This window comes from Hippichthys cyanospilos, chromosome 5 (genome assembly GCF_059441005.1).
Source record: "Hippichthys cyanospilos isolate Australia breed blue-spotted pipefish chromosome 5, RoL_Hcya_1.0, whole genome shotgun sequence".
Lineage (NCBI taxonomy): Eukaryota > Metazoa > Chordata > Actinopteri > Syngnathiformes > Syngnathidae > Hippichthys > Hippichthys cyanospilos.
In genome coordinates this window covers 25,157,583-25,170,204 of record NC_142373.1, presented here as the reverse complement: position 1 = coordinate 25,170,204, position 12,622 = coordinate 25,157,583, and the positions used below count along the sequence as shown (strand labels likewise).

Sequence of the window (12,622 nt, the reverse complement as noted above, 5' to 3'; positions counted from 1 at the left end):
TAGTGGAGCAAGCATGTCAGTCTTCGTGGAACACAAATAAGAGTGTTAGAAGCTGCCTTCACGAATAAATGACTTCAATACCAAGAGGGGCACTTGCTTACAGCATATGCTAAGACTCCACACTTTTAAGACCTAAGACTGTTTCCATGTCTTGTCAGTTCTGCCCTTTGGTGAGAACATTTCTTTATTTCCACAACCACTGTATCGGTCTGTCGTTTTCAAGAAGAAGATGAGCCAAAAGGTGAAGCTCTTGATTGAGTGGTTGATCTTTGCTCCTACTCTCACCTATGATCATGAGCTGTGGGTCATGACCAAAAGTACAAGATCCCAGATACAAGCGGCTCATGTGAGTTTCCTGCACATCAGGAAAATCAAAACAAGAACTCGACAGTTGTGCTACCGTTTAGGCTGGAGGGTTGGGTGCTGAGCAGGTAAGTATGTCTAATAATTGAGAGCATGAAACAGAAAGGATGTTAAAGCAACACTAGCGTTTTGAGAGTGTATCATTTATGCTCAAGGGTTGCCAACTAAACAGGACATTTCAAATGTAGATGAAAAAAAAAATCATAAATTAACATTACGGACCAAAAAAGGCAGAATTGCTTTGTAAAGTGAGTGAATCTACCTTGGTCACACAACAAATATTCACCTTTAAGTGAAGTTTCCACTGTATGACCTTGATTTTACCTGAGCACAGGATGCCTTTGTGCCGAGCGCACGAGAAGTCGTCGCACTGGCAGAAGCTGCCATAGATTTTGCCGAACTCCGATTCGTAGCACAGGCACTGGTTGCAGCTGCACTCGCCGCGCCCGCTGCATAATTGCTTGCCCTCGGCCTCGCGGCAGGCGCCCTGGTGTATGCTGCTTGCCTCCCCCTCCTGGCACTCACAGCGGGCACCAAGGTAGCCCGGCTCGCATTGGCAGCTTCCACACTTGTATGTGCCTGTTAAGACAAATATGGTCTTCAACTCACTCTTATTAACTCTTTATAGGAATAAAAAATAAATACGGTATATTGTCAACTGATTCAAGAATTTTTTATTTTTTTTGCTTAAAATACATACCGTGTCTTTAAATTCACAGTCATGTCAATGTCGAAAGTGCACTCGATCACAAATCCATTTTGAAGTACAAGTAAGTACTGGCACACTTGATTATGATTTCTAATCATGTTTACTTTAGTGAAAAACAAAGAAGATTGTGAGATTTTTATTTGTTTGGTATGGTTTTAATTTTCTACATTTATTTTTTTTAATTCCGAACTTGGTAAATGTTTGCTTGTACAAAAATATACCATACATCATCGTACACTGGAAAAAAAGATGTTGAGCTTATAACATTTTAGATCATAAAGTGTTTGCCATAAATAAACGAATCGGAATACAGATACAATTTTCGAAGTAGGCTAGAAAGAAGAAGAAAGAAAGAAATCGGCATTCAGATGCCAATGTTTTACGTGACTGCTTAATGAAATAAAATTTAATTCAGAAATCAATTATTTATAGGAACAATGCAAAATGCCCCAAAATGTAAAACATATTTTGGACTGGTTTAGGTGTTTACTGTTTTTTAATCCAAACAAACAGGTATGCTATATGTTGTCATTATTATTTTATAGGCCTGAAAACAACAACAACAAAAACAACAACAACAAAAAGATGATATCTTTCCAGACAGGTTTTCTTGTAATGGACGAATGAACAGAGACAAGCATTACCAATGGAGCTGCAGATGGTGCTGTTGATTTGGGCCGAACGGGTGCAGCCACATTCACACTGGTACGTGATGGCGACTTGCAGACGGTCTTTAAAGCCCACCGGCTTGATAGTGAAACTGTGCTCAATGCCACGAAGAGGACAACTCCTCGCCTCCACACTCACGTTGAATGACACCTTGAAGGACAAAGAAGAACACCCTCTCATGTAGTGCATACATTATTATGCAGTGGAGCCCTACAATAAACACACTAATAAAGAGCTATTGTAAGTGTCAGATAAATATTCTAAGTGTCAATCATAAATAAGCAGGTTCATTTCATTTTTGTACTGGCTATTGTTTCACTGTGAAACACTTTTTAATAAGGTGTTTGGTGAATGAACATTCCAGCTATTGTTGATGTAGTTGCAAGATAGCAAATGTATTCCCTGTAGGCAAACACGGCTGCCATGTACTTTCACACACGCACGGTGAACTACGCATGAACCTCTGTTAAAGAGTTGTTTATAACAGTGGGCGCGGCAAGTTCTGTGAGTCAATAAAGTGCAAATCTGACTGCTGAGAGGAAGGAAGATCAGCCAATTTGAAATAAGTGGATACAGTAGTTACATCCTGGAAGCTGTTAAAACTTGTTAACAGGAGATGCGGGTGTATATTCTACACCTGAATCTCCTTACTTTATGTATGTAGTGGAATGGGCCCCAGAATGAGCCACCAGAATGAGCCACCAGGAAGGGGTTACATCACATAATGCCAACAGGAAATTCCTTCCCCCTTGCAGCCTCTCTATCCATAATGAGCTAATGAGCAAGGCACACAATTAAATTTAGTGTAAATGTGAATCCCGCGGAAGCCCCGGCTTCACAAGGACAACCGAGGGGGTTGTCAAAAGTTGAGAGAGGGGAAACACGCGGGAAGTAGTAGTAGTAGCAGGAGTTGTAGTAGTAGGAGACAGTCAAACAGGTTGCGCATCATTGACAAAATACAACTGTGGACTAAAGTCGGTAAATTCTAAAGGATCTGACAAATAATATTTTAACGCAGAGGTCCTCTACCACAGGTCCGTGGCTCAACTGGTAATAGGCCGCATGGGCTGCACCCGAAATAATGTTTTGGAACTGATTTAGGTTATCCTTTAACAGTAGATTGGTGCTTGTTTGGCTTCATCTTCTGTTTTTTGGCGCCACCCCTGGCTGGTTTTACATTTTGTAGTGAGGAAGGGCAGCGCGGCTTTAGTTGAGGGCAGTCCCTGTTGGCAACACGTTGTTCTGTCTCTCTGTGAAATCTTGCCTGTCTGTCTGTAGGTTGTACTTTTTTGTAAGAATGTTGACATATACGATAATGTGCCCAAAAATGAGTTTTTTTGTTGATCCAACAACTTGCGGTTGTGGATAACATGCTAGCTAATTTTAGTTCTTATCTTCAGCATTTTATACAGTGCTGCCTTGTATATGTTTAGCTCGTCAGTGTTTTTCCTTTTTTCGAATATTTCCCTTTGGTATATGTAAGCATATGCAAAGGTTTTGTATTGATAAGTACTCATTTGCATATAATGGACGTTTTGTATTGAAATAAATTGCATTTGTAAATCAGTTATAGTTGATGTATTCTGTAAGATAGATAATTCATGCATATAGGTCTTACCCGAGTAATTGAGTTATAGCCTATGTAGGTGTATCTTTGATGGTGGGCTCGTATTTTAAGTGCACTTTATATTCCCCTCCCCACGTTACAAAAACAAACATTCACCATGCACAATAATATTAGAAAAAAATGAATATAAATGCTGAATATTTTGAAAAATTATTTAAAATTAACTCCTGTCGAGTGATAGTAGTTTATTTCAAATAAAACTTTCAACTACAATGTGTATTAATTAATAGTAAAATGTTTATTCTGTGATTTCATGTCAACGAGGGGCGTTTGTCCTTGAGCGAAATCACAAAAAAACGCTCCATAAAAGGAGCATAAACATGTTAGCCACCGCAGTAGCTAACTGACAGTGGTACTGAAGACGGCAAACCAGGAAGTGGCTTGTGAGTCACACCGAGAGGAGGCTCGCACTGCAGGCTGCAAATTGCCCGTTATGGCAGACAAAATGGGAGGGGAAAAAAAAGAAAAGAAAAACTTACTGGTTTTATCAGATTTGGACGGTTTTAAATAACCTTGACTTTCAAAATTGCGATATATTGTCATTATGCGTATCTCAGACTAATCATTGCACAAGTATAGCATTTCACTCAGTTCAAAGTGACATTGCAGATTAAAAAGCCAATGAAAAAGTATCACACCACATTTGAGGTTTCACCATGGTACATTATCTTACATTACTGTAAACATTGCAATGCAACAAAAAAAACAATGCTTAGCACCAATATGTAGTGGAAAAGTTGGTCAATAAACATTTGTTTTGTTATAAAGTATAGTTTTATGGTTATGGCTACATTTTTTTCCTCTTTGGCATCATTAGTTCCCCTCTGCATTACCATCTCTAAAAATATAAATGCAAATATGCATGATACATTTTGAAATTATATTTTGGAATGATAGCCTTATTCTTGAAGAATAGTTTGGTTGCATATTGAATCGTAGATGGGGCATCACATTTTAGACAATCATCATCAATCCATCATCATTCCACCATACAAGTACATGTAAAAAAAAGCAAAAACAAAAAAAATCTTAAAACTCCGTTTTCAAAAATGCAGAAACAGGAAAGCAATACTGTAAATAAAGCTCTGTGGACAAGACCAGCTAGTAAATTTGTCTAAATAGTCATGGCTATACAAACAACACCAAAATGTGTGCGTGGTTTCTTTCAGTGTGACTGTGAGAAGAACATTTGCTTAGTTACCCATGCCCTGGAAAGAATTCTTCTTTCTGCCAAGTGTTTTTTGTTTGACAGTCCCTTTACTCCCTCAACCTACTTTTGTGTGAGGTCATTGACATGCAGCATCCAACTCCATGGCGGGAATGCACAGATGAAGCGAGCAAGCTACACCCTCGCTCTATGAAGACTTTGCTCCTATGCTCCAAACTGCTTTCATGCAACAGTGTAAGAGATGTGAATTCGAATCTTTTGGGTGTCCCTCTTCCATTTGTTTGTGCCACTCTGGAAGAATGGCACCCAAAACCCCCCTCGGGGGCCCCAGCGCCTATTTGTTGCCAACCCAACATAGTCCAGGGAAAATAAAGCCAATAAAAGCGAACGACACATGGTTTAAAGAGCAGACTCCAACTTGTGCAAAGCTGCTCCCAAACATTTTCAATACATCAAGATCTCAATATGCATTTAAATGGAATGGTCCACTACAAGGAAGGAATAAAGAACACATCAATTAGCATGATAGTTTGAGGACCACACAAGAGAAAGACTGAAATTCGGGGCTCACTCAAAGTTGGCCATCTTACCCAAGCTAGTTATCATGAACAGCTGATGCAAAAAACAATTTATCATGCATAAACCCATTCTTGTTTTTTGCTGTCATTCTGATTTATACCCTTTTTTTTCTTACATTGTGCTTCATTTCCAGCCACTTTCTTTGTTTTAATTACTGTATATGCAACATGGCAATGATGAATAATGTAGAAACATTGTTTATAATCAGCACTGTTGCTGCTTACATTGTAGAATATTCCAGTTGGCGTTTTAATAGCTGCTAAAGTATGAGTGCGTATATTATTTGAAACGGACATTAAAATGTAGGCAAACATTAAAATGACACCATTTGTACAGTACACACATATTGAAATTGACACTTATCAACATTCAACAACATGTCTACTGGAAAGCATACACATATTTTCTGTATTTTTATCAAATTTGCTGATATTTTGACCAGCTAACGCATATACAGTCAGCCCCCGGCTTACGAGCACCCTGATTTGCGAACAATTCGCCTTACGAGCGTGGATCAGGGAGATTTTTGTCCTCCGCTTACGAGCAAACCTCTCGCCTTACGAACATTCCGACAAGCCAGCCATTGAGTATGTATAAATGTTCTCGCCTAACTGCGTCAACATATTCAGCAGTTGCGCCATCTACAATCATTAACAGATACTTGTGGCAGCTACGTGAACGCTATTGGTCTTACAACCTCACACTGACTGTCTCACTCACGGTGTCTAAATATATTACCATTTAAGTGTAGTGTTTGTACAGCTAAAGGGAAAAACAGCTGACATGAAATTAAATGTGCCGATTGCAGGACAAAGAATTGTCATTGGTTTAAATGTGTGTTTTTTTTAATTAATTGTCAATACATTCCAACCGTTTAAAAAAAAAGTGCGAATAATTATCAGTCAGTCAAGGAGACGCCAATATGCTATTGGTCGATTAAGGTCACCCGGTCTCACTCACGGAGATGCTATTGGCCGGCGTCACACGTCAATCACAGAAATGCCGATATGCTATTGGCCGAACGCCTTTATCTAGCTTGATGGGACAGGATGGAAATAAGTAGAGAAAATGAGTGAAAAACGGAATGTTTTGAAGACTTTGCAAACTTTATCTGTTAGACATAGCTTCTAAAATTACTAGCAGCGGTAAAGGAAGAAATAAGAGGATGATGTTTTAGTATCTCCGTGATTTGCACCATGACTGAAAGAGTTACTGTAACACTGTAAGAGCAATAGCCTAGCTGCGTTGCCGTATTAACTCAAGACGTTAATCCCTGCACCCTGTTACGGGTGATATTACAGTGCTATATAATGGTTGCTTGACAAAACTGCATGCCATGTTAATCGGCGACCTCCCGACATGCTTTGGGACAGCGCCATTTTGCAATTCTGTGAGTTGAAACCAACAGTGAACTGACGCTCGAACAAGCTATAAGTGTGGTGCCTAGTTAATACAACACATATAACCTCCCCTCCGCCTCCACCCAGCTCAATTCACGTCGGGGAAAAACAGCTGACATGAAATTAAGTGTGCCGATTGCAGGACAAAAAATCGTCACAGGTTTAAATGTGTTTTAATCAATAAGATGTCAATACATTCCAACCGTTTAAAAAAAAAGTGCGAATAATTATCAGTCAGTCAAGGAGACGCCAATATGCTATTGGTCGATTAAGGTCACCCGGTCTCACTCACTGGCCGGCGTCACACGTCAATCACAGAAGTGCCGATATGCTATTGGCCGAACGCCTTTATCTAGCTTGATGGCACAGCTGGTTGGGATGGAAGGAAGTAGAGAAACCCTGACTGAAAAAGTTACTGTGACACTGTAAGACCAATAGCATATCTGATTTACCGTATTGACTTCGAGCATTTATCTCTGCTCATCTCTGTTTATCTCAGCCCAAGTCACGTCTTTCCAAAGGTAAAAGTCATGTTATTTAATGCAACTGTACAGTAGATTATGTCACTCAATATTAATATATGTATACTTCGTGATGATCTCACCTAAGGCTTCTGCGCGCGTTGCACGCATTCACGAATTAACATGGGTTTGGATTGCCCGCTATACGAGCAATTCGAGATACGAGCGTAGCCGCAGAACGGATTAAGTTCGTAACCCGGGGGCCCACTGTACTGTGTTAACTTCATTGTTGGAATCTCCAAATCATTAAGAAGCCAACCGCCCCTTTTCTTCTATCAGGCAGGAAATAAGAATTTTGCTCATATAACTGGACCACTATTGGCATTGTCAGTAGTCACATTTCTTTTTTTATTTGGAGATAAATACCATAATTCCCCAAATTATACATTGTACAAACACCTTTTCCCAAAAATGAAGGCCAAAAGCATGGGTGCGTCCTATAAATGCTAAGTTTTTTTTTTCCGACTCCGTTCGAGGAAGATTGATCAGTCTGCCACATAAGCCGAGTTTTGACGCACAGTTGTGCATTTTTATATCATCTGTATTCTGATTTACAGTAATTACTGTAAAGGGACGAGCGAGCATCAGTTGGCCTCTCGCATCAATTGCCTGTTCCAGCTAACAGCAGCTCATGTTAGTTGAGGTTGTTACAGCATTATTGTCAATAAAAGAAGCGGGCATACTCAACCAACATTCAAGACCATCTTTGTTCACACACAAATATGACTAAAACTGAGAAACAAAAGTTATTATGTCTCCTGCTGATTCAATTAAGAGTGCACTGATTCGAGAACACCGAATGGTAATCCATCAATTCCAAGTAACACACGTTAAGTTCTTGAAATTACACGTGCAAAAGCCCTACTTTCACTAAGGCATACATTATTTACTTTCATTACTTTGTGAAAACCATTGACTACTGTTGACAGGTGCATAAAAAACACACAAACCTATTTGCTAAATAATCTGAATGAATGAATACTTCCCAATGCTTGACCAATTCAAGTATAAGGAACAGAAAGCAAGGTTGGGAGAATAAATCAGTTCCTTATAAAGTGAGCATCATGGGCTTGATTTCACCAGATAGGAAATGGGTTAAAGAGGGAGCAAAAGTCACCCAGTGTTGGTGTAGGAATGCCTTGTTATATATTTACTATATTTTCTTTCACTTTCTCTTTCAGCTAGGACAACAAGTAGCTTAAGTTCCGTATTTTCCGCACTATAAGGCGCACCTAAAAGCCTTCATTTTTTTTTAAAAGCTGATGGCGCGCCTTATAATTAGGTGCGCCTTATATAGTTATGCGCCTTATAACTAGTTGAAGGTGTCCCCCACCTACTGCCCGAAGTCAGCTGGCATAGAAACCAGCAAGCCTGCGACCCTTGTGAGGATAAGCGGCGATAGAAAAATCGATGGATAGATGAAATATATGCGTTAAGAAGTTTAAGAATATGACCTCTTTGATTTTATTTCTCTACTTGCCTTTAAGCAATGACATTTACATGAATCTACTTCCAAATTATGGATTCTGAAGTGATTTATAGAATTTTTTTCAGAATATGCTGGTGAAATTTGGCTCAAAAAGACTTTTGAGTTTCCATTGTACAAGCCAAAGAAATTACATAGTAGCCCACTTGCCCTTTGTGGCAGATGAGTGAAGATGAGCGTGTTAACATGGACTCACCGTATCACCTATTTTTAAGTCTGCGCACTTCCTGAGGCCGGGTAGCGGCTCACCATCCTGGCAAGTAGCGGTGAAAGACAGGCTGAGGTCCTCGGGTTGGTCCCACACTGTCAGCTCCACTTTGGAGCGGATGTTCTGTAAGAGTGAAAAACAGATTTGTAAATTCAAGTTTTACTGCTTTTTAAATAACTTGAAGGTAGGGGGGGTGCAAACAGGGCTAAAGTTTAAGTCTAGTTCATCAGTCTTTTTGGACTTGGGAAAACCACAGGCTCTGCACAGGGAGGCAGGTTGTGACTGTGTTAAAGCTACAGTCACATCTGGATCTTTATAACACATTTCATCCCATTTCCCATAGCAGACTGTAAATCAATTGTAAAAGTATTCCATCGCTGGCTTTGTTGTTTTAATGACATAAGTCATGTTGACACAGTAAAACTTTACATACTGTAGTAAAAGACCACACAGCTTCACAGAGGTATCAAACTTAATAGTGAATTTGACCAGTACCTCTGGTTGTATTTACATAGAAGAAACACCAGCCACATTTAGTCAGTCGCTCAAATAAACGTATCCCTGAAACAGATTTCTCCCATTGTGATTATTTCAGTCTTTTATGCCTTTGTTTTTACATGGACATCATAAAATCAATCTAGAACGTTTTATTTTATCCGTAACGTAATACTGGAATTTCTCCTCTGTAAATGAAAACTACGGCCCGATCACCGGGCTGATTATGGTCCTTCAAACATTCCACTGAAATGCATTGGGAGGGAACTACGAGTACTGATTTTCCATTCATTAAAAAAAAGAAAAAATCATAAATAATCGGTCGTTTATTGGGCAATGTTTTTTTTTTTTTAGTAAACTGGCAGACTTATAACAATCCAAAAGCTATTGTGGATGTGCCGAAGAAATATAAGTAATGTCATCGATGATATAACCCATGAAGGTAGCAGCAGAATGAATTCTAAAGTCTACAAAACCAATTTTTCCCTGGCCATTTACAGAACATATATTCTAACTAATCAGGAAAATCTACAAATTGCAACAATACCCTAAAAGAGGGGTCACCATCACGGTGCCCTTAATCACCAGGTAGTCCCTAAAGATCAGATGAGAAGCCCGCAGGCCTGTTCTGCAAATAGTTCACAAGTGATAGAACATTGGTGACTTTCTATGAATTTTACAAACAATTATACATGTATTACATTTACATTACATTACACTTGATTTACATATTTACAACAGCTGTTCCTTAATTATTGTGAAAAATCATTAACATGATCGGTGTCTTCAAATAAACTGGTAGCCCTTTGTATTACTCTGTACCAAAGAAGTAGCTCTCGGTTTCAAACAGGTTGGTGACCCCTGACCTAAAACATACTGCTAGCACAACAAAGGATTAATCTGGATGAAAAAGGGAAGGGTGTTAAACTCGCCAAGTCAATCATCAATTCTTAACTCAATAGAGCATGTATTTTACTTTTTGAAGAGGAGACTGAAGGAGGGGACTCCCCGAGAAACAAAACCAAAACAGAAAAAAAGCATTTTAAATGAAGAATCTAACAGTCTGGTTAAGTCAATAGTTTGCAGGCAAGATGCATTTATTGCAAGTACGGCTATGCAACCTAATAAATGTTATTTACTTTGAGTTCATTTAACTCATTTACTGCCACTGACAAGCATACTCCATGTTTCAAAATGACGTAGTTTCGGCAACCACGCCCCTTCGCATGGGCCAGATTTTCCGCAAGGCGTACCTACCGGAATTTCTTTACAGCATGGAAGCACCGGGCAGAAAACATGACAGCCGAACTATTGCTTATGGAAGTTCGTCGGTACAAACACCTTCATGGTTCGCCTGAAAAGGACTACTGTGACCTAAATATCGTAAACAACTCCTGGCGAGCACGCACACTGGGGAGAGATGAGGCGTCTGTTAAAATAAAGCTTGGAAGAATTTTGATTGTTTGAATCTAGTAGGATTTTCTACCTCTGTCATAGAGTAGTGTTGTTTGCATGCTTTAGAGTCCATTTACTGTTACCAGTATGGGAGTATGAGAGAATCGGCTGACCACGGGGCAAAGCTGAATCCGAGTATAAAGTGCTGTAAAACATATGCCGGCGAGATTCCGTGTCTTCTTTACGCGCTGAGCGTTCACGCGTCAAGAGTGGGACGCGATGACGACGCTGCAGTTGGCTTCACAGGCGCGCTCCCAAAATTTCAGGTTTCAGTTCCACCTTAAAAGCCTTTCGATGGCAATGTTTCCCACATGTTTGCATGACAAAAGCCCCTGCTTTTCTCACCCCCTAATACTGCATACCGTTGTAGCTGTTAATTGAGACCCATTTTGAAAAATCCGATTGGCAAAAAATTTGAATAAATTCAGTTTGAAATGACTGACAATTACACTTTGACTGCTAAGACCATACTCGCTTCTAGTGATTCTGGTACTTCTGTAGTGGGTTTTTTTTCTTGCAAAAAAAAAAAAAAAAGATAAGGCTGTTGTACTGTAGGTGTTGTTAAAGGCCTGTTGTTGTAGTATGTACTTGTTTTTAAGTAGGCTTAATTTTTTTCAATGGTTTGCACTCAGCAAGTAAGTTGCAGTAGCTGTGTTGCCCTGTGTGCCAAGTTTTTGCCATGTCTAAGTGTGAATTTGTTTTAATTATTATTTACTTCTATTTTAGTTTATTATTATTATTTATTAAGTATAAAGCCTTGAAGCCTTGTTTATATACCAGTTGTTTAAAAAAAGTGCAATAAATAGACGTTTGACCAAACATGATTTCAATATTGACCAAAATAATCGTGATTATTATTTTGGACATAATCATGCAGCCCTACTTTGAGGCAAACAACATGGGTTCAATACCTATTTAGTAAATGTGAGCGTGAACAGTTGCATGACTTTATACTATAATATGCCCTGTGGCTGTGATTGAGTGCCGACTACTCCATTGTGTAGTCTGCCACAGCTGGGATAAGCTCCAGCTCCCCGAGACCTTGCACAGGCAGCAAAGATATTTCGAGGCATAATGTAATGGCCTCACCCAAGACAATGTTTCCCCACATGTTTGCATGCTAAAATCCTCTGCTTTTCTCAGCCCCTAATATACCGCACTAGCTGTCAATTGAAACCCATTTTGAAAAATCCAATCCCTCCATATTCACTTTGAGTGATTCTGGTACTTTGAGCAGCCTATCATCAGCACCACTGTGAGAGTGATTGGCAAAAATTGGGAAAAATTGGGTTTGAAATGACCAAAAATAACATTTTGACTGCTAAGTCAATACTCACCGAGTGATTTTGGTACTTTTGTACTATTAGTTATTTTTAAGGCTGTTGGAGGTGTTGTTACAGGTCGGTTGGAGCATGTGCTTGGTTCTATGTAAGCTTCATATTTTTCTTTGGTTTGCACTCAGCAACTAAGTTAGCTGTGTTGCCCTGTGTGCAAAGTTTTTGCCATAATTATTATTTACTATTTATTTTAGTTTATTATTATTTTTCAGTATCAAATCTTGAAGCTATTTTTATATATACTGCTCGTTTAAAAAAAGTGTTTGAGCAAATATGATGAATAATCGCGAATAATAATCGTGATGGCAATATTGTCCAAAATAATCGTGATTAATTTTTTGGCCAAAATCGTGCAGAACTACTTTTTGCGTAAATACATAAGGTCATCATGACATTGTTAAAACAACAAATCTAATCTTTTGCAGTGTTCGCCATCATCATAAGTGTACATGCCCTCCTCCATGGACTCAGTTGACCCTTCACACGCTCACAGCCAGCAGTAGCTTTGAGCTGCCGTCGGCCTCGGAGATAAATCAAGCGGTTACACAACAACTTCCTGCAGTCGCAACACATTTGGCCGTCGCAGTGCAAGGGATGCACTTTGG

The 12,622-nt window shown here is 39.3% G+C and overlaps 1 protein-coding gene across 1 annotated transcript in view; it reads right to left on the bottom strand.

Annotated features, from left to right (window-relative positions):
• Positions 1–12,622, bottom strand: part of LOC148424102 (integrin beta-5-like) — a 48,792-nt gene that overhangs the window by 22,250 nt on the left and 13,920 nt on the right. Inside the window, exons 9-11 of the mRNA XM_088415018.1 lie at positions 8,719–8,853; positions 1,717–1,891; positions 688–942 (exon numbers count right to left, since the gene is read on the bottom strand). Of these exons, the coding sequence (XP_088271144.1) occupies positions 688–942; positions 1,717–1,891; positions 8,719–8,853 (565 nt within the window). The remainder of the gene's footprint in view (positions 1–687; positions 943–1,716; positions 1,892–8,718; positions 8,854–12,622) is intronic.